We start from the raw sequence: 22,177 nt of genomic DNA on the forward strand, positions 1-22,177 counted from the left end.
TACACAGCGTAATAAAGCATGTTATTATTCAGTATCTTGTTGCAGTTCCCATTGTTTTCTTGGATCAAAGCTCAAAGCCCAGTAAAACTAAATATTCTTGACACCTGCCTCACAAAGACCAGATGATTTTGTGTTTCAAAAACCCAAACTGGTCAAATGTCCAGGTTTTTCTCAACCCCTAACCCTAGTCTAGAGGCTCAGTGGTTCTCTGACCCCTGGTAGTTCCCTCCCCATACACTTATACATCACACTCTTCCTCTTCTTTGAGCCCCCCCCCCCCCTCGTTATTCATGTTTTGTCTGATATTTTGTTTTTCTTTTACATTTCTATAATTCTAAAGTGACTGGGTCTGTGAAAAGCACTATACACCCCTTGACTTTTTCCACATTTTGTTGTGTTACAGTCTGAATTTATAATGGATTCAATTTAGATTTGTGTTGGGTCACTGGCCTACACACAATACCCCATCGTGACATCACAATACCCCATCGTGACATCACAATACCCCATCGTGACATCACAATGTCAAAGTGGAATTATGTTTTTCAAAATTTTTGCCAATTAATTAAAAATAAAAAGCTGAAATGTCTTGAGTCAATAAGTATTCGACCCCTTTGTTATGGCAAGCCTTAATAAGTTCAGGAGTAAACATTTGCTTAGACACATTCCACATTGCATGGACTCACTCTGTGTGCAATAATAGCGTTTAACATGATTTTTGAATGACAGCCTCATCTCTGTACCCCACACATACAATTATCTGTAAGGTCACTCAGTTGAGCAGTGAATTTCAAACACAGATTCAACCACAATGACCAGGGTGGTTTTCCAATGACTCGCAAAGAAGGGCACCTATTGGTAGATGGGTAAAACATTTAAAAAGCAGACATTAAACATCCCTTTGAGCATGGTGAAGTTGTTCATTTAATTTTGGATGATGTATCAATACACCCAGTCACTACAAAGATACAGGCGTCCTTCCTAACTCGGAGAGGCCGGAGAGAAAGTCAACCACTCAGGGGTTTCATCATGAGGCCAATGGTGATTTTAAAACAGTTACAGAGTTTTAAACGGCTGTGATAGGAGAAAACAGAGGATGGATCAACAACATTGTAGTTACTCCACAATACTGACCTACACTGTAACTGACAGAGTGAAAAGAAGGAAGCCTGTACAGAATAAAAATATTACAAAACATGCATCCTGTTTACAACAAGGCACTTAATTAATACTGCAAAAAAAATGTTCAAGCATAGTGGTGGCTGCATCATGTTATGGGTATGCTTGTAATCGTTAAGGACTGGGGAGTTTCTCAAGATACAACATAAATGGAATGGAGCTAAGAACCGCCAAAATCCAAGCTGAAAACCTGATTCAGTCTGCTTTCCACCAGACACTGGGAGATGAATTCACCTTTCAGCAGGACAATAAACTAAAACCAAATCTACACTGGAGTTGCTTACCAAGAAGACAGTGAATGAGTGGCCGAGTTACAGTTTTGACTTAAGTCTGCTTGAAATTCTATGGCAAGATCTGAAAATATTTGTCTAGCAATAATAAACAACCAATTTGACAGAGCTTGAAGAATTTTGAAAAGAATAATGGCCAAATGTTGCACAATCCAGCTTTAATCGCTGCCAAAGGGGATTCTACAAAGTATTGACTCAGGGGTGACTCAGGGGTGTGAATAAAGGAGATCTCTCTATGTTTCATTTTCAATAAGTTTGTAAATATGTCTAAAAACATGTTTCTACTTTATCATTATGCGGTGTGGCAGCGTAGCCTAGTGGTTAGAGCATTGGACTAGTAACTGGAAGGTTGCAAGTTCAAACCCCTGAGCTGACAAGGTACAAATCTGTCGTTCAGGCAGTTATGGTCTGTTCCTAGGCCGTCATTGAAAATAAAAATTTGTTCTTAACTGACTTGCCTGTTAAAGAAAGTACTGTGTAGATTGGTGAGAATTACTTATTTTTGATCAACAACAACATGTGGTGTAGGGGTTTGAATACTTTCTGAATTATTATTATTATAATAATTATAATTATTATCCACAGGGGGTACTTGAGAAGACTCATGAGACCATAGGCCTACTGGTAAAATGTGACCGACCGGCTCGACTCAGTCTTATGTAGCAACATTTGAAATTGTGTTTTTTACATTGGATAAAAGTAGAGCTAGAAAATGGTATATCATACATTACAGTTGAGGAACAATGGGAAAGTAATTCTGCTTTGAAAGTTGATGAAAATGGTCTTTGAATATTTGGGTACACCTACTGGAGAGCTCTTCTTTGTCTACACCCATTCAGCATTGTTCACACCCTCTTAAGCTTTAGCCCCACCCATCTCTTTAAGGATTCACATGTGAGGTCATCTACTAAACAACCGAAGAGTTCAAGACTAAAGGCTGGTTTATACTACAGGTGTGTTCGTAAATTCAATCTGGAGTGCCAGAGTGTGTTCTGGGCGTTCGTAAACTCAGAGTGTTGTCAGATTGTCCCTTAGTAAATTCACAGTGTTTTTCTCTCGTAGCGTTCAGAGCACACTGGACACTCTGGCCCAGGAGTAGGGTTGATCCGAACGTTCTGACCTAACAAACGCAGTCAAGCACCCAAGCTAATTGGCTAACATTGGCTAGCTACTTCCAGACACAAATGAGAGAACACCCCACTCTGAACATTTTACTCACCCTAGCAGAGCTGGTTAGGCTGTTTTTATGTTATCCAGAGTGTTGGTAACTGCAACTATGCTGCTGGCAATAATTGAAATACGCTTTTTTGCCAATGTTTACTGACATCAGCCATATTCAATAGGTGTTGAGCGTTCATAAATGTGTCAGTTATTCTGCGCTCTGGCACACTCAGATGAGAGTGCCCTGAAATCGGAGTAGATAGCCAGAGCGAATTTACCAGCTACGTCTATCGACAGTTGTCCCAGTGACATCATGAACATTCTATTGAAATGGCTACTTGCATAGTGGAGTCTTTTGTTAACACATGTAGCTAGCTAGCTAAGCAATGAACCGTAATCCCAGCTCATGATGTTACTACTCTGCATGAATCAGCAGGTAGCTAACCAACCAGGTTCAATGTTAGCTAGCCAATGTTAGACAATAGCTAGCAAAGCAGATACGAATAATATTACTACGCAGATCATACACGTAACGTTAGCCAGCGATCCAGCCAGCTAACGTTAGCTAGTGAGCCTGTCAGCGAACGTTAGCTAGTGAACCTGTCAGCAAACGTTAGCTAGTGAGCCTGTCAGCGAACGTTAGCTAGCTCGCTAACAATACACTTTAACTTGAAATGAAAATGAAAAATGAAAAAAAAAAGAAACGTATAATATCTGAAAATGTTGCTAGCTAGACTATCTTATATGGATAGACGCTTCTCCCTCTCTGTCATGGATGCCATGGTTGCCCTTAGTTTGAAGATGTAATCCGTAGACAGGTGTTTTCTCCATCTCCTTAGCTATCATACTCTAATTCCACTGATTTCAAAACTCGGTCCTCCAGAAAGTGGAGAGCAACACTTACGCAGTTCTACTACATGATATCCTTCAACAAAGCAGCGTTAGAAAGGATTACCTACACATACTGACCAGCTCTTATTATAGACAGAAGCATGCTACCAATCCGAACTCATCTCTCGGCATGTCCAGCCCACTCATTATCTCAGCCAATCATGGCTAGCGGGAAGGTTCCTGGCTTTTTCTGTGGCTAAACCAACTAGGCATGTAATTTAACACTTGTATTCATATTTACAGATGGCATGCAAGTTTGTAATTAAGGCACATGAAAGTTCACATGTTCCAGAAGGCATTTCTGCCCAAAAATGCATTTTGATAAAAAAAAAAAAAAATTAACATTCAATTGGCTCCTCTGTGAAGTAATGATTCCTATTTTCCTGAAACAAGTCACAAATACGCATGAGGGGGTACTTCAAGGTTAGTCTGGGGCAGAGCAAAATTCAGTTGGTGGTACAGTAACCGAAAAAGGTTGTGAACCACTGCTCTATCTGACCTAAAGGCCATGATGTGAAAGATCAAATTATCTTAGTCTGTGTTCTGGAGGTCGTGGATCAAGCTCTCTGCCCTCCTGGCCAAACGTCGCTCGATGGCACTATATTTCTGACTACATGGAGATTCATTCGTTTACTGGATATCTGAGGATGATTGACTTGTATTTTTTAAAGTGCTTTTTCTCCTTTTTTTCCTTTACTACTGTACTGTATTTGTTATAAATGTCGAATCTGACTCCGTTCACATTAAGCCTACCACAGAATGCTGTCAGTGAATACTAGCATGTTACCAATCCAGTTATTGTCACCGTATATCAAAAGCAACAGATCTGCTAAACAACAGATAACATCAAGAATGTATCTTTACAGAGCTGGTACTTGGAGAAGGAGGGTCTTATTAGTGTAACGAGGGTGTTAGTTTTAGTCTGTTCTACTTGTGACGTGTCAGCCTCCTGCTCTGCTTCGTTCATGTTTTCAAAACGTGACTTCAGGAAACTGGGAGAGTAAGTGTTCAGTTGGAACTGGGGACTGGGCGCTTGCCTAAGGGTCAAATCTGGAGTCGCGCTGTCTATCCTGCACGCTGTGTCGGTGTGTGTGTGTGTGTGTGTGTGTGTGTGTGTGTGTGTGTGTGTGTGTGTGTGTGTGTGATAAACTGGAAAGAGGAAGTGGTAGAGCCAGATTTAACCCCATGGTGGTGGTTTTGTGTCAACCTCAAATGATTGATGGAGACAGTAAAGAGAGAGAGAGGGGGGAAGGCTATCGGCACACTGCCAATAACTGAGCTGCAGTTCCTAACCTCCTGCCTTATTATATGTCCATATTAGAGACACATATTTCCCTCAGTTTACACAGACCCACAAATAATTCAAAAACAAATCCAATTTTGATAAACTATTGGGTGAAATACCACAGTATGCCATCACAATAGCAAGATGTGGGACCTTTTCGGGCCTCCCGAGTGGTGCAGCGGTCTAAGGCACTGCATCGGAGTGCTTGAGGCATCACTACAGACCCGGGTCCGATCCCAGGCTGTGTCACAACCGGCTGTGACTGGGAGTCTCATATTGTGGCGCGTAATTGGCCAAGGGGTCAGGGGGCTTTACTTGGCTCATCATGCTCTAGCGACTCCTTGTGGCTGGCCGGGTGCCTGCAGGCTGACTTTGGTCATCAGTTTCCTCTGACACATTGGTTAAGAAGTGTTAAGAAGCGTGGCGGGTCATATGTTTCAGAGCACGCATGACTCGACATTTGTCTCCGTTGGGGAGTTGCAGCGATGAGACAAGATCAAAAAGGGGATAAAATATTTGTTGCCAGAAGAAAAGGTGAAGAACCCATGTTTATTTATTTTCCCTTTTGTACTTTAGCTATTGTCACGACTTCTGCCGAAGTTGGTTCCTCTCCTTGTTCGGGCGGCGTTCGGCGGTGGGCTTCGCCGGTCTTCTAGCCATCATCGATCCCCAACTTTTCATTTTCCATTTGTTTTGTCTTGTCTTCCCACACACCTGGTTTCAGTTCCATCTTTACATGTTGTGTATTTAACCCTCTTTTCCCCCAGGTCCTTTTCCCGGAATTGTTTATTGTAAGTGCATTTGCACATTTATCTGGTGTGCGACGGGTTTTGTACCCATTGATTGTTTGTTCTGATTCTGAGAGAGAGAGAGAGAGAGAGAGAGAGAGAGAGAGAGAGAGAGAGAGAGAGAGAGAGAGAGAGAGAGAGAGAGAGAGAGAGAGAGAGAGAGAGAGAGAGAGAGAGAGAGAGAGAGAGAGAGAGAGAGAGAGAGAGAGAGAGAGAGAGAGAGAGAGAGAGAGAGAGAGAGAGAGAGAGAGAGAGAGAGAGAGAGAGAGAGAGAGAGAGAGAGGTCCGGAGGGGGAAAGGGGTCCGGAGGGGGAAAGGGATGAAATTGAGAAGGGTGTTATTTACTAAACAAGGGTTAGAGTTGATGATAAACTGATACTTGGTCCATTGTTCTGTTTGGCAGGACCTCCGTTGAACATTGGTGTGATTGTGTTAAAGGGCGTCACATATTCAAATGTCAGTTTGTTATGTTTATGTTGGTGTCTGCCTCTGTTTGTGCATGTGGAATTCCACAGACAATTTGTCTGAGAGAGAGAGAGAGAGATTGAGGTGACACCGACTGAGTTAGGACAATGTTTGACTGTATCCTCCCAGTCAGGAAGAGGCCATAGAACCACACCTCGTACCCGAGTGATTTCCATGGCCACTGTCTAGAGAGCAAGGGACAGACACAGAGAGACATAAAGACACCATCATAGACAGACAGACAGGTCACCATGCGTTCCCCAGCTTCAACGTAGCCCCACTATAGAGACACAGAGACAGACAGGGAAACTGACCAAGAGAGACACAAAGGGACAGTCATAGACAGAGAGACAGGTTACCATGCGTCCCAGTCTCGGTTCCACTATAAATACCCCTCTGCCTCACTGTGACACGGGGGGAGGTATCCTGCTGTAATATAGCCCCAGGACAGACCCAACACCCCAAGCCCCTCAGCTATACACCCCACTGCTACAGCCTCCCTAATGCCAGGCAACTGCCAGGCAACCGCCAGGCTACCGCCATGCAACCGCCAGGCAACCGACAGGCTGATCCCACCACTCCCACCTACTCTTTCTTAGCTGAGGTCATGGGTCAACTGTCACATGACACCCTCGTTCCTCTTCCTGATTATGAGACACACAGAGTCAGAGAGAGTCAAAGACTGTTGTTTTATGGTTGTTCTGCTTTTGAAATAGGGGTTAGAATAAAGGGTTTGTTTTGTTGCTTGAGGCACGTTAAAAATAGTCACCTGATCTATTCCGAGCACCACTATTTTGGGTAAGGTTCGGAAAGGTCCCATTTTAATATTGGCTTGGTCTTGGAGGTGCTGAATCACGTCCAGTCGTCCACTATAAACCAACAACCAGGTCATTTGTAGCTCAGTTGGTAGGGCATGGCGCTTGTCGTGCCAAGGGAGTGGGTTTGATTCCCAGGACTTGTAAAATGTAAGTCGCTTTGGATAAAAACATCTGCTAAATGGTACATACAGGGCATTCAGAAAGTGTTACGTTAAAGCCTTGTTATAAAATTGATTAAATAGTCCCCCCCCCCTCATCAATCTGCACACAATACCCCATAATGACAAAGCAAAAACAGTTTTTTAGACATTTTTGCAAATGTTTAAAAATGTAAAAAATTAAATATGACATTTACATAAGTATTCAGACCCTTTACTCAGTACTTTGTTGAAGCACCTTTAGCAGCAATTACAGCCTTGAGTCTTCTTGGGTATGACGCTACAAGCTTGGCACACCTGTATTTAGGGAGTTTCTCCCATTCTTCTCTCCAGAGATGTTAGATTGGGTTCAAGTCCGGGCTCTGGCTGGGCCACTCAAGGACATTCAGAGACTTGTCCCAAAGCCACTCCTGTGTTGTCTTGGCTGTATGCTTTGGGTCGTTGTCCTGGTGGAAGGTGAATCTTCGCCCCCAGTCTGAGGTCCTGAGCGCTCTGGAGCAGGTTTTCATAAAGGATCTCTCTGTACTTTGCTCTGTTCATCTTTGCCTTAATCCTGACTAGTCTCCCAGTCCCAGCTGCTGAAAAACATCCCCACAGCATGATGCCGCCAGCACCATGCTTCACTGTAGGGATGGTGCCAGGTTTCCTCCAGACGTGACGCTTGGCATTCAGGCCAAAGAGTTCAATCTTGGTTTCATCAGACCAGAGAATCTTGTTTCTCCATGGTCTAAGAGTCTTTAGGTGCCTTTTGGCAAACTCCAAGAGGGCTGTCATGTGCCTTTTACTGAGGAGTGGCTTCCATCTGGCCACTCTGCCATAAATGCCTGATTGGTGGAGTGCTGCAGAGATGGTTGTCCTTCTGGAAGGTTCTCCCATCTCCACAGAGGAACTCTGGAGCTCTGTCAGAGTGACCATCGGGTTCTTGGTCACCTCCCTGACCAAGGCCCTTCTCCATCGACTGCTCAGTTTGGCCAGCTCTAGGAAGAGTCTTGGTGGTTCCAAACTTCTTCCATTTAAGAATGATGGAGGCCACTGTGTTCTTGGGGACATTCAATACTGCAGAAATGTTTTGGTACCCTTCCCCAGATCTGTGCCCCGACACAATCCTGTCTCAGAGCTCTACGGACAATTCCTTCAACCTCATGGCTTGGTTTTTGCTCTGACATGCACTGTCAACTGTGGGACCTTATATAGACAGGTGTGTGCCTTTCCAAATCATGTCCAATCAATTGCATTTACCAGAGGTGGACTCCAATCAAGTTGTAGAAACATCTCAAGGATGATCAATGGAAACAGGATGCACTTGAGCTCAATTTCGAGTCTCATTTGAAAGGGTCTGAAAACGTATGTAAACAAGGTATTTCTGTTTTTAATTTGAATACATTTGCAAAAATGTTTTTGCTTTGTCACTATGGGGTATTGTGATGTCACTATGGGGTATTGTGATGTCACTATGGGGTATTGTGCGTAGATTGCTGAGTTTTTAGTTTTTATTTAATGTATTTTAGAATAAGGCTGTAACGTAACAAAATGTGGAAAAACTCTTCTGGAAAAACTCTTCTTTCAACCAACAGGCAGAATTACAGTGCTTATAGTCATAAACAGCTGTGTCTCATTTTCCTTCCCACTCTTTATCCCACTCTAATTTGGTTTAGGTAATGGGGGTGTGGTTTAGGTAATGGGGGTGTGGTTTAGGTAATGGGGGTGTGGTTTAGGTAATGGGGGTGTGGTTTAGGTAATGGGGGTGTGGTTTAGGTAATGGGGGTGTGGTTTAGGTAATGGGGGTGTGGTTTCGGTAATGGGGGTGTGGTTTAGATAATGGGGGTGTCGTTTAGGTAATGGTAGTGTAGTTTAGGTAATGGGGGTGTGGTTTAGGTAATGGGGTGTGGTTTAGGTAATGAAGGTGTGGTTTAGATAATGGGGGTGTGGTTTCGGTAATGGAGGTGTGGTTTAGATAATGGGGGTGTCGTTTAGGTAATGGTAGTGTAGTTTAGGTAATGGGAGTGTGGTTTAGGGAATGAGGGTGTGGTTTAGGTAATGGAGGTTTGGTTTTGAATGTGACTGTTTCTGTGTGACAGTGTTATTGGGCTGTGGGATTTGGCAAATAAAAATGTCAACATCTTCCTCTCCCTCTCCCTCCTTCCCCTCTCCCTATTTCCCTTTTTCCTCCTCCCGATCCTCCCCCCTCCCTATTTCCCCTCTCTCTCCTCCCCCCTCTCCCTCCTCTCTCTCCTCCCCCTCTCCCTCCTCTCTCTACTCCCCCCTCTCCCTCCTCTCTCTCCTCCCCCTTTCCCTCCTCTCTCTCCTCCCCCTTTCCCTCCTCTCTCTCCTCCCCCCTCTCCCTCCTCTCTCTACTCCCCCCTCTCCCTCCTCTCTCTAATCCCCCCTCTCCCTCCTCTCTCTACTGCCCCCTCACTATTTCCCCTCTCTCTCCTCCCCCTCTCCCCCCTCCTCTCTCTACTCCCCCCTCTCCCTCCTCTCTCTCCTCCCCTTTCCCTCCTCGCTTCCCTCCTTCTCTCCCTCCTCTCTTTCCTCCCCCTCCTCTCTCTCCTCCCCCTCTCCCTCCTCTCTCTATTCCCCCTCTCGATCCTCTCTCTCCTCCCCCTCTCCCTCCTCTCTCTCCTCCTCCGCTCCCTCCTCTCTCTACTCCCCCCTCTCCCTCCTCCCCCTCTCACTCCTCTCTCTACTCCCCCCTCTCCCTCCTCCCCCTCTCACTCCTCTCTCTACTCCCCCCTCTCCCTCCTCCCCCTCTCGGTCCTCTCTCTCCTCCCCCTCTCCCTCCTCTCTCTCCTCCCCCTCTCCCTCCTCTCTCTACTCCACCCTCTCCCTCCTCTCTCTCCTCCCCCCTCTCCCTCCTCTCTCTACTCCCTCCTCTCTCTCCTCCCCCTCTCCCTCCTCTCTCTACTCCCGCTCCTCTCCCAGGTGAATCTGTTTGTTCTGCTGTCGGTGGTGTGTGTTCTCCTCAACCTGGCTGGCTTCATCCTCTGCTGCCAGGGGGCTCAGCTGGTCTCCACCATGACCAACTGCCAACTGGTGAGACACACATACACACACCCTTGTTAGCATCATCACAGCATAGACCTGTAGGTAGGTGCATTAAGTCTGGGTCTGCCTCAGACCTCTCCTCTGTCTATCCATCCATGGTGTTAGTGGATGTCTCTCTTCCTCTCCTTCCTCTCTACCAGAGGTATCTACCTCCTCACTGTCTCCTCTCCTCTCCTCTCCTCTCCTCTCCTCTCCTCTCCTCTCCTCTCCTCTCCTCTCCTCTCCTCTCCTCTCTACATCCTCACACCAGTCATTGCTTCATTAGTCCAACCAGGCCTGTGTCCCAAAGAGCACCCTAATTCCCTACATAGTGCAATACTTTTGACCAGTGTCCTATGGGCCCTGGTGTAATGTAGTGCCCTATAAACAGAATACGGTTCCATTTGGGAATCAGACCAGGGCTGGTTCTAGTTGCAGGGATATCAACATGGCACAGTTTATTAGCTTAGCCAGCTAGACAGGAGCTCAGATGTTAGACCTGCTGGATCTCCTCCCGCCACAAAACCTCATTGAACACAAGCTGTGTATTGGCTCAGACTGGTGCTGAAATCTGACAAACACTTGAGTGGATGCACACACACATATACAGTTCACAAACACACACACACACACACACACACACACACACACACACACACACACATTCACCCCGGTGCCTCTGTAATGTGAGGCTGAGATGAGATAAGAGGTGAGGGCAGAGCAGGGTATGGTGGGTTTATGTTGCCCCCCGTGGTGCAGTGGTTTGCCCTAGTCTCCCCTCTCTTGGGGTGAGTAATAGAGTCTCCAGTCCAAACCATCTGCTCCTCTAATCTGGTGTGGAGGAGGAGGAGGAGGAGGGTGGGGGATTGAGAGAGAGAGAGAGAGAGAGGGGGACATGGAGCGAGAGAGAGAAGAACAACGAGGGAGAGAGAGAAGGACGGAGTGAGGCAGGGAAGGAGGGAGAGAGAGGGATGGGGGAGTAGAGAGAGAGAGGGGAGTAGGGAGAGAGGGATGAGGAGGAGGGAGAGAGAGGGATGAGGAGGAGGGAGAGAGAGGGATGGGGAGGAGGCAGGGAGAGAGAGAGAGAGAGGGGGATAAAAATGTACACACCTGAAGGTGAAATATCTCTTGCTCTCACTCTCTCTGTTGATGTGTGTCTCTCTTACCAGCCTCCCTCCCTCCCTCCCTCCCTCCCTCCCTCCCTCCCTCCCTCCCTCCCTCCCTCCCTCCCTCCCTCCTTCCTTCCTTCCTTCCTTCCTTCCTTCCTTCCTTCCTTCCTTCCTTCCTTCCTTCCCTCCCTACCTTCCTTCTTTACTTCCCTCCCTTCCTTCCTTCCTCCTCTCCCCCTTCCTTACTTCCCTCCCTCCCTCCCTCTCTCTCTCTCTCTCTCTCTCTCCCTTCCTTCCTTCCCCCTTACCTCCCCTCCTTGCCGCCCTTCTCTCCCTTCAATCCTTCCCTCCCTCCCTTCCACCCCCCCCTCCTTTCCCTAACTTCTCTCCATTCCTTCCTTCCCTCCCTCCCTTCCATCCCCTCCCCCCTCCTTTCCCTACCTTCTCTCCATCCCTTCCTTCCCTTCCTCCCTTCCATCCCCTCCCCCCTCCTTTCCCTACCTTCTCTCCATCCCTTCCTTCCCTCCTTCCTTCCCTCCTCCTTCATTTCTTCTGGTTGAAAGTGTTGACAATATTAGAATAGGTTGAGATGAGGCCCAGTCTGTGTTGTCTGAACATTTCTTCTTCCTGTTCTGTTGTGTGTTTCAAAGTGAGTCTAACAGCCGTGTGTGTGTGTGTGTGTTGTGTGTTTCAAAGTGAGTCTAACAGCCGTGTGTGTGTGTGTGTGTTGTGTGTTTCAAAGTGAGTTTAACGGCCGTGTGTGTGTGTGTGTGTGTTGTGTATTTCAAAGTGAGTCTAACAGCCGTGTGTGTGTGTGTGTGTTGTGTGTTTCAAAGTGAGTTTAACGGCCGTGTGTGTGTGTTGTGTGTTTCAGAGCGAGGCGGGAGATGTGTGTAACTGTTGTCCCCAGATCTCCATGTGCCCTGAGGAGAAACTACTCAAACTCTACCCTGGGCACTCCTGTAACACCATGAGGGTCCTGCTCAAGGTGTGTGTGTGTGTGTTCATATGTGCCTGTGTGTGAGAGAGAATGTGCGTTCTTTGTCATCATATTACACCATATAGTGAGATAACTCTAACTCTGCTTCCTGTCTGTCTGTTTCTAGAAGGTTCTATTTGCTCTGTGTGTTCTGAATGCTCTGACCACTGCAGTATGCCTGGTGGCTGCTGCCCTGCGGTACCTACAGATCTTCACCACACGGCGCCCATGTATGGTAAGACTATCATAATACCCCATCATAACCATTCACACGGCCTCAGAACCCCAGGCTCAACCAATCATATAGGTTAGAATCTGCATCATATAACAGAAGAATATCCAGTGTGGCCAATGACTGATTGTTGTGTTTTTCATCATTAAAGATGCATCTCAATAAGTGGCTTCTTCTGTCTTCATCTCTTTTCCTTTTCCTTCCTCTTTCTGTTAGGATGACCCCAGGCCAATCACAGAGGAAGGGGAGGAGACAAATATTGTCCCTGACCCAGATGAGTTTGTCCCCCCTGCTCCTCCCCCGTCCTACTTCTCAACCTTCTACTCCTACACCCCCCGGCTGGCTCGCAGGATGTTTGGGGACAGTGTGATACCTCTGCCTCCTGTCTATGCAGCCAGGATTAAAGGAGTAGAGGTGTTCTGTCCTCTTGACCCTCCCCCTCCATACGAGGCTGTTACAGGAGGCTCCGCCCTCGCCACTGCAACACAGGTACACACGATGTTCTGGCACGGCTTATACAGGGCATTCGGAAAGTATTGCGACCCCTTGACCTTTTCCACATTTTGTTACTTTACAGCCTTATTCAAAAATGTATTAATTTCTCCCCCCCCCCCCCCATAAATCTACCCACAATACTCCATAATGACAATGCAAAAACAGGTTTTTATTAAAACTGAAATATCACTTTTACACACCAGTCAAACGTTAGGACACACCTTCTCATTCAAGGGTTTTTCTTTATTGTTTACTATGTTCTACATTGTAGAATAATAGTGAATACATCAAAACTATGAAATAACACATATTTATTTTTTTATTTTTAACCTTTATTTAACCAGGCAAGTCAGTTAATTAAGAACAAATTATTATTTTCAATGACGGCCTAGGAACTGCCTTGTTCAGGAGCAGAACGACAGATTTGTACCTTGTCAGCTCGGGGATTTGAACTTGCAACCTTTTGGTTACTAGTCCAACACCACTAGGCTACCCTGTAGTAACCAAAAAAGTGTTAAACAAATCAAAAATATATTTTACATTTTAGATTCTTCAAAGTAGCCACCCTTTGCCTTGATGACAGCGTTGCAAACTCTTGGCGTTGTGTTATTTCATTGTTATACCTAATCATCAGCAGAAACTGGCAAGTTAGAACTGTATATGGTGTGTGTAAAGGGTTAAAGGTTTTAAACTCAGTCTCTCAACGGATGAGACATGGAAGAGTTGGTGGACTACAGGATATGATGCCTTGAGAAGCTTGCTACATTTAAAATGGATTAAATCATTGTGAAGGGAGGAGTGTCATGGGAAATTGTAATTGTATTTGACTAACCTTGTGAAACTGTCTTATTATAATCTCCTGTTCTTGGGAGTATCATGCTGGGTTACAAACCAGCTTGCTCCTGTGTCGTTGTATAGATCAAAGGAGAACTGAGAGTCCTGCCCAAGAACAGGAAACTATAGAGATACGTGCTTATCACCCAATGCTTTGGAATTCAGACTGTCTATACTGCGCTGTGTAACTCTGTTATTCTCTGTGAGCTCAGAAATAAAGAATATTGGTTTGAGTTGGACTCCAGCAAGTCCTTATTTGATAATATCCATCACAATTCTTGGTCAACTCCCTGACCAAGGCCCTTCTCCCCCAATTACTCAGTATGGCCGGGCGGCCAGCTCTAGGAAGAGTCTTGGTGGTTCCAAACCTCTTCCATTTAAGAATGATGGAGGCCACTGTGTTCTTGGGGACATTCAATGACATTCAATGCCCCAGATCTGTGCCTTGACACAATCCTGTCTCGGAGCTCTATGGACAATTCCTTCGAACTCATGGCTTGGTTTTTGCTCTGACATACACTGTCAACTGTGGGACCTTATATAGACAGGTGTGTGCCTTTCCATATCATGTCCAATCAATTGAATTTACCACAGGTGGACTCCAATCAAGTTGTAGAAACATCTCAAGGATGATCAATGGACACAGGATTCACCTGAGCTCAATTTTAAGTCTCATAGCAAAGTATCTGAATACTTATTTAAATAAGGTATTTCTGTTTTTTTTTATACATTTGCAAAGAAATCTAAAAACCTGTTTTAATTTTGTCATGATGTGGTATTGTGTGTACATTGAGAGATGTTTTATTTTAGAATAAGGCTGTAACGTAACAAAATGTGGAAAAAGTCAAGGGGTCTGAATACTTTTCGATTGTACTGTACATGTGCTATGTCTGGGTTATGAATGGGCTATGTATGGCTTATGAATGTGCTATAAGGTCCTGGTGTAGGTACCTTTCAAATCAATTGTTACCCATTATTTAATGCCAATAACAATAGTGATTACAAGATAAATCAATTCATAAAGGTAATGAATAGATGCATAATGTAGCATCTTGTTCATGTGACATTTGGGTAAACAATATCCTTTAATATCTCTATCATTAATATCTCTAAATCTCTGGACATGAGCCCAATACCTTTTAATATCTCTATCATTAATATCTCTAAATCTCTGACCACAAATATCTCTGCTGTGTGTTTCTGTTTAGGAGACAGAGATTCGGATTACCATGACAGATCTGCCTGAGTTGGTGGAGGAGCGGAGTGACCGCTCGGAGACGGGTACTCCTGTTAGAGGTAGGACGCATGGATGGATGGATGGATGGATGGACGGACAAACCATAGAATTTCACACAGACAGACATACACAAAGACATACTTGGCCTATACATGACAGACTTTTTATGGCAGATTTCAGCTCTCTATTTGTGAAACTCTCAATGGAAGGGCATATCCAAACCTTGACAGAAAAAAATTAATAAAGCTGTGTGTGTGTGTGTGTGTGTGTGTGCGCGTGCGTGCGTGCGTGCGTGCGTGCGTGTGCGTGCGTGCGTTGACAAAGTATTCCCCAGACCCACACCGTATCATGCAAAAAGTCCTGGTTGGAGGTCTACAGTTATCCTAGTGAAAGTATTGCTATAGTGACTGTATCCCAGTGTATTGCTATAGTAACTGTATCCCAGTGTATTGCTATAGTAGCTGTATCCCAGTGTATTGCTATAGTCACTGTATCCCAGTGTACTGCTATAGTTACTGTATCCCAGTGTATTGCTATAGTAGCTGTATCCCAGTGTATTGCTATAGTTGCTGTATCCCAGTGTACTGCTATAGTTACTGTATCCCAGTGTATTGCTATAGTTACTGTACCCCAGTGTATTGCTATAGTTACTGTATCCCAGTGTATTGCTATAGTCACTGTATCCCAGTGTACTGCTATAGTTACTGTATCCCAGTGTATTGCTATAGTAGCTGTATCCCAGTGTATTGCTATAGTTGCTGTATCCCAGTGTACTGCTATAGTTACTGTATCCCAGTGTATTGCTATAGTTACTGTACCCCAGTGTATTGCTATAGTTACTGTATCCCAGTGTATTGCTATAGTGACTGTATCCCAGTGTATTGCTATAGTTACTGTATCCCAGTGTATTGCTATAGTCACTGTATCCCAGTGTACTGCTATAGTTACTGTATCCCAGTGTATTGCTATAGTAGCTGTATCCCAGTGTATTGCTATAGTAGCTGTATCCCAGTGTATTGCTATAGTTGCTGTATCCCAGTGTACTGCTATAGTTACTGTATCCCAGTGTATTGCTATAGTAGCTGTATCCCAGTGTATTGCTATAGTTGCTGTATCCCAGTGTACTGCTATAGTTACTGTATCCCAGTGTATTGCTATAGTTACTGTACCCCAGTGTATTGCTATAGTTACTGTATCCCAGTGTATTGCTATAGTTACTGTATCCCAGTGTATTGCTATAGTGACTGTATCCCAGTGTATTGCTATAGTTACTGTATCCCAGTGTATTGCTATAGTCACTGTATCCCAGTGTACTGCTATAGTTACTGTATCCCAGTGTATTGCTATAGTTACTGTACCCCAGTGTATTGCTATAGTTACTGTATCCCAGTGTATTGCTATAGTTACTGTATCCCAGTGTATTGCTATAGTTACTGTATCCCAGTGTATTGCTATAGTGACTGTATCCCAGTGTATTGCTATAGTTACTGTATCCCAGTGTATTGCTATAGTCACTGTATCCCAGTGTACTGCTATAGTTACTGTATCCCAGTGTATTGCTATAGTAGCTGTATCCCAGTGTATTGCTATAGTTACTGTATCCCAGTGTATTGCTATAGTTACTGTATCCCAGTGTATTGCTATAGTTACTGTATCCCAGTGTATTGCTATAGTTACTGTATCCCGGTGTATTGCTATAGTGACTGTATCCCAGTGTATTGCTATAGTTACTGTATCCCATAAAAAGTCCTGGTTGGAGGTCTACAGTTATCCTAGTGAAAGTATTGCTATAGTGACTGTATCCCAGTGTATTGCTATAGTAGCTGTATCCCAGTGTATTGCTATAGTAGCTGTATCCCATTGTATTGCTATAGTAGCTGTATCCCAGTGTATTGTTATAGTTACTGTATCCCAGTGTACTGCTATGGTTACAGTATCTCAGTGTACTGCCATAGTTACTGTATCCCAGTGTACTGCCATAGTTACTGTATCCCAGTGTATTGCTATAGTTGCTGTATCCCAGTGTACTGCTATAGTTACTGTATCCCAGTGTATTGCTATAGTTACTGTACCCCAGTGTATTGCTATAGTTACTGTATCCCAGTGTATTGCTATAGTTACTGTATCCCAGTGTATTGCTATAGTTACTGTATCCCAGTGTATTGCTATAGTAGCTGTATCCCAGTGTACTGCTATAGTTACTGTATCCCAGTGTATTGCTATAGTTACTGTATCCCAGTGTATTGCTATAGTGACTGTATCCCAGTGTATTGCTATAGTTACTGTATCCCAGTGTATTGCTATAGTTACTGTATCCCAGTGTATTGCTATAGTTACTGTATCCCAGTGTATTGCTATAGTTACTGTATCCCATTGTATTGCTATAGTAGCTGTATCCCAGTGTATTGCTATAGTATCTGTATCCCATTGTATTGCTATAGTTACTGTATCCCAGTGTATTGCTATAGTTACTGTATCCCAGTGTATTGCTATAGTTACTGTATCCCAGTGTATTGCTATAGTTACTGTATCCCAGTGTATTGCTATAGTGACTGTATCCCAGTGTATTGCTATAGTAGCTGTATCCCAGTGTATTGCTATAGTTACTGTATCCCAGTGTATTGCTATAGTTACTGTATCCCAGTGTATTGCTATAGTTACTGTATCCCAGTGTATTGCTATAGTTACTGTATCCCGGTGTATTGCTATAGTGACTGTATCCCAGTGTATTGCTATAGTTACTGTATCCCATAAAAAGTCCTGGTTGGAGGTCTACAGTTATCCTAGTGAAAGTATTGCTATAGTGACTGTATCCCAGTGTATTGCTATAGTAGCTGTATCCCAGTGTATTGCTATAGTAGCTGTATCCCATTGTATTGCTATAGTAGCTGTATCCCAGTGTATTGTTATAGTTACTGTATCCCAGTGTACTGCTATGGTTACAGTATCTCAGTGTACTGCCATAGTTACTGTATCCCAGTGTACTGCCATAGTTACTGTATCCCAGTGTATTGCTATAGTTGCTGTATCCCAGTGTACTGCTATAGTTACTGTATCCCAGTGTATTGCTATAGTTACTGTACCCCAGTGTATTGCTATAGTTACTGTATCCCAGTGTATTGCTATAGTTACTGTATCCCAGTGTATTGCTATAGTTACTGTATCCCAGTGTATTGCTATAGTAGCTGTATCCCAGTGTACTGCTATAGTTACTGTATCCCAGTGTATTGCTATAGTTACTGTATCCCAGTGTATTGCTATAGTGACTGTATCCCAGTGTATTGCTATAGTTACTGTATCCCAGTGTATTGCTATAGTTACTGTATCCCAGTGTATTGCTATAGTTACTGTATCCCAGTGTATTGCTATAGTTACTGTATCCCATTGTATTGCTATAGTAGCTGTATCCCAGTGTATTGCTATAGTATCTGTATCCCATTGTATTGCTATAGTTACTGTATCCCAGTGTATTGCTATAGTTACTGTATCCCAGTGTATTGCTATAGTTACTGTATCCCAGTGTATTGCTATAGTTACTGTATCCCAGTGTATTGCTATAGTGACTGTATCCCAGTGTATTGCTATAGTTACTGTATCCCATTGTATTGCTATAGTAGCTGTATCCCAGTGTATTGTTATAGTTACTGTATCCCAGTGTACTGCTATGGTTACAGTATCTCAGTGTACTGCCATAGTTACTGTATCCCAGTGTACTGCCATAGTTACTGTATCCCAGTGGATTGCTATAGTTACTGTATCCCAGTGTATTGCTATAATTACTGTATCCCAGTGTATTGCTATAGTTACTGTATCCCAGTGTATTGCTATAGTAGCTGTATCCCAGTGTATTGCTATAGTTACTGTATCCCAGTGTATTGCTATAATTACTGTATCCCAGTGAATTGCTATAGTTACTGTATCCCAGTGTATTGCTATAGTAGCTGTATCCCAGTGTATTGCTATAGTTACTGTATCCCAGTGTATTGCTATAATTACTGTATCCCAGTGAATTGCTATAGTTACTGTATCCCAGTGTATTGCTATAGTTACTGTATTCCAGTGTATTGCTATAGTAGCTGTATCCCAGTGTACTGCTATAGTTACTGTATCCCAGTGTATTGCTATAGTTACTGTATCCCAGTATATTGCTGTAGTAACTGTATCCCAGTGTACTGCTATAGTTACTGTATCCCAGTATACTGCTATAGTTACTGTATCCCAGTATATTGCTATAGTTACTGTATCCCAGTGTACTGCTATAGTTACTGTATCCCAGTATACTGCTATAGTTACTGTATCCCAGTATATTGCTATAGTTACTGTATCCCAGTGTATTGCTATAGTTACTGTATCCCAGTATATTGCTGTAGTAACTGTATCCCAGTGTACTGCTATAGTTACTGTATCCCAGTATACTGCTATAGTTACTGTATCCCAGTATATTGCTATAGTTACTGTATCCCAGTGTACTGCTATAGTTACTGTATCCCAGTATACTGCTATAGTTACTGTATCCCAGTATATTGCTATAGTTACTGTATCCCAGTGTATTGCTATAGTTACTGTATCCCAGTATATTGCTGTAGTAACTGTATCCCAGTGTACTGCTATAGTTACTGTATCCCAGTATACTGCTGTAGTTACAGTGACAGTATTGCTACATATATCCCAGTCAGATGAATGGGACATAACCTTGCCCTGTCATCAAAGATAGATTCCCCCACTGACAGTCATTTCATCAATGTATTAAAATAACATTTATTTCCGTCTCATGTGTTACTTCATTCACCAGCCCCACTGCCTTTCTAGCTCTCACAAACTCAGTCTGTTTGACACATAGAGCTTGGAACAGGAAATCTTATTTCCTTTCTGTAATCACTGTGACATGTGCAGTTTCATGCAGAAGTGTTATGCAGCGTTAGAGTAGAGAGACAAATATTTGTCAAAATGGAGTAGATTTCAACGTGTCATAACTTATTTTGGCCGGGAGGCAGATTTTGGAACATTCTCAAACCACCCACTGGGCCCAAACTGGTTGAATCGGCGTTGTTTCCACGTCATTTCAACCAAAAAAGTTGAATCAACGTGTAAAACTGATTTGATTTGCAAAAAGTAATCAACGTAATATTCTACTTTAATCCGAAATCCAATGACATGGTGTCTTTTGTTGTTTTCACATTGGATTCACGTTATTCAACCAGATGGTAATCAAAACCTAGACCCTGATGTCAGTGCCCAGTGGGAAAGCATTTTCTAGAACCATCTCAACAGTACAACAGACACCACTGATAATATTTTCAATATTGCTTCTGTAACATTCTAGTAGTAGTTTCTAGATCACCCAGTCAAGTCAGTGACTCAACACACAATGCAGTACGGATCATCAACTAGATTCAGCCGCCGGCCAATTTTCTATTGAGCGGACCCTATTAGAAACATATTTTTAGACTGCAAATTGACTGCAAAGAGCACCAAAAAATAGAATATTTGACTAAAACATAATCATTTCGAACCTTGAACAATGCCCTGGGTGGTCATTCAGACCCCCTCGGCACTCCATGTAAGAGCTTTATTTCAAACCTGGCCACATTCCGTCACGGCCACCTAATCATCCCCCTTTTTCCTAATTGGCATATATCACTCCTCACCTCTCCAACTGATGAAACCACCCACGGGCCTCCAGTTGGGGAATCCTGCTGTACAGGGTCAGTGATGTGTCTCTAAGCCTAGTGGTTAGAGCGTTGGGCCAGTAACCTAAAGGTTGCCGGATCGAATCCCCGAGCTGACAAGGTCAAAATCTGTCATTCTGCCCCTGAACAAGGCCGTTAACCCACCGTTCCCCGGGTGCTGTGGCTGTTGATTAAAGCAGCACTCCTGCACCTCTCTGATTCAGAGGGGTTAAATGTGGAAGACACATTTCAGTTGAAGGCATTCGGTTGTACAACTGACTAGGTATCCCCCTTTCTGTTGTACAACTGACTAGGTATCCCCCTTTCTGTTGTACAACTGACTAGGTATCCCCCTTTCCTTTCTGTTGTACAACTGACTAGGTATCCCCCTTTCTGTTGTACAACTGACTAGGTATCCCCCTTTCTGTTGTACAACTGACTAGGTATCCCCCTTTCCTTTCTGTTGTACAACTGACTAGGTATCCCCCTTTCTGTTGTACAACTGACTAGGTATCCCCCTTTCCTTTCTGTTGTACAACTGACTAGGTATCCCCCTTTCCTTTCTGTTGTACAACTGACTAGGTATCCCCCTTTCTGTTGTACAACTGACTAGGTATCCCTCTTTCTGTTGTACAACTGACTAGGTATCCCCCTTTCTGTTGTACAACTGACTAGGTATCCCCCTTTCCCTTTCTGTTGTATAACTGACTAGGTATCCCCCTTTCCTTTCTGTTGTACAACTGACTAGGTATCCCCCTTTCTGTTGTACAACTGACTAGGTATCCCTCTTTCTGTTGTACAACTGACTAGGTATCCCCCTTTCTGTTGTACAACTGACTAGGTATCCCCCTTTCCCTTTCTGTTGTATAACTGACTAGGTATCCCCCTTTCCCTTTCTGTTGTATAACTGACTAGGTATCCCCCTTTCTGTTGTACAACTGACTAGGTATCCCCCTTTCCTTTCTGTTGTACAACTAACTAGGTATCCCCCTTTCCTTTCTGTTGTACAACTGACTAGGTATCCCTCTTTCTGTTGTACAACTGACTAGGTACCCCCTTTCTGTTGTACAACTGACTAGGTATCCCCCTTTCTGTTGTACAACTGACTAGGTATCCCCCTTTCTGTTGTACAACTGACTAGGTATCCCCCTTTCTGTTGTACAACTGACTAGGTATCCCCCTTTCCTTTCTGTTTTACAACTGACTAGGTATCCCCCTTTCCTTTCTGTTGTACAACTGACTAGGTATCCCCCTTTCTGTTGTACAACTGACTAGGTATCCCCCTTTCTGTTGTACAACTGACTAGGTATCCCCCTTTCCTTTCTGTTTTACAACTGACTAGGTATCCCCCTTTCTGTTGTTCAACTGACTAGGTATCCCCCTTTCTGTTGTACAACTGACTAGGTATCCCTCTTTCTGTTGTACAACTGACTAGGTATCCCCCTTTCTGTTGTACAACTGACTAGGTATCCCCCTTTCCCTTTCTGTTGTATAACTGACTAGGTATCCCCCTTTCCTTTCTGTTGTACAACTGACTAGGTATCCCTCTTTCTGTTGTACAAC

At 43.8% G+C, this 22,177-nt stretch overlaps 1 protein-coding gene across 1 annotated transcript in view; it reads left to right on the forward strand.

The window, feature by feature from the left end:
- Positions 1-22,177, forward strand: part of LOC118937404 (protein FAM189A2-like) — a 44,818-nt gene that overhangs the window by 9,762 nt on the left and 12,879 nt on the right. Inside the window, exons 3-7 of the mRNA XM_036936390.1 lie at positions 9,958-10,068; positions 12,043-12,156; positions 12,275-12,382; positions 12,596-12,868; positions 14,917-15,004. Of these exons, the coding sequence (XP_036792285.1) occupies positions 9,958-10,068; positions 12,043-12,156; positions 12,275-12,382; positions 12,596-12,868; positions 14,917-15,004 (694 nt within the window). The remainder of the gene's footprint in view (positions 1-9,957; positions 10,069-12,042; positions 12,157-12,274; positions 12,383-12,595; positions 12,869-14,916; positions 15,005-22,177) is intronic.

This window comes from Oncorhynchus mykiss, chromosome 11 (assembly GCF_013265735.2).
Source record: "Oncorhynchus mykiss isolate Arlee chromosome 11, USDA_OmykA_1.1, whole genome shotgun sequence".
Lineage (NCBI taxonomy): Eukaryota > Metazoa > Chordata > Actinopteri > Salmoniformes > Salmonidae > Oncorhynchus > Oncorhynchus mykiss.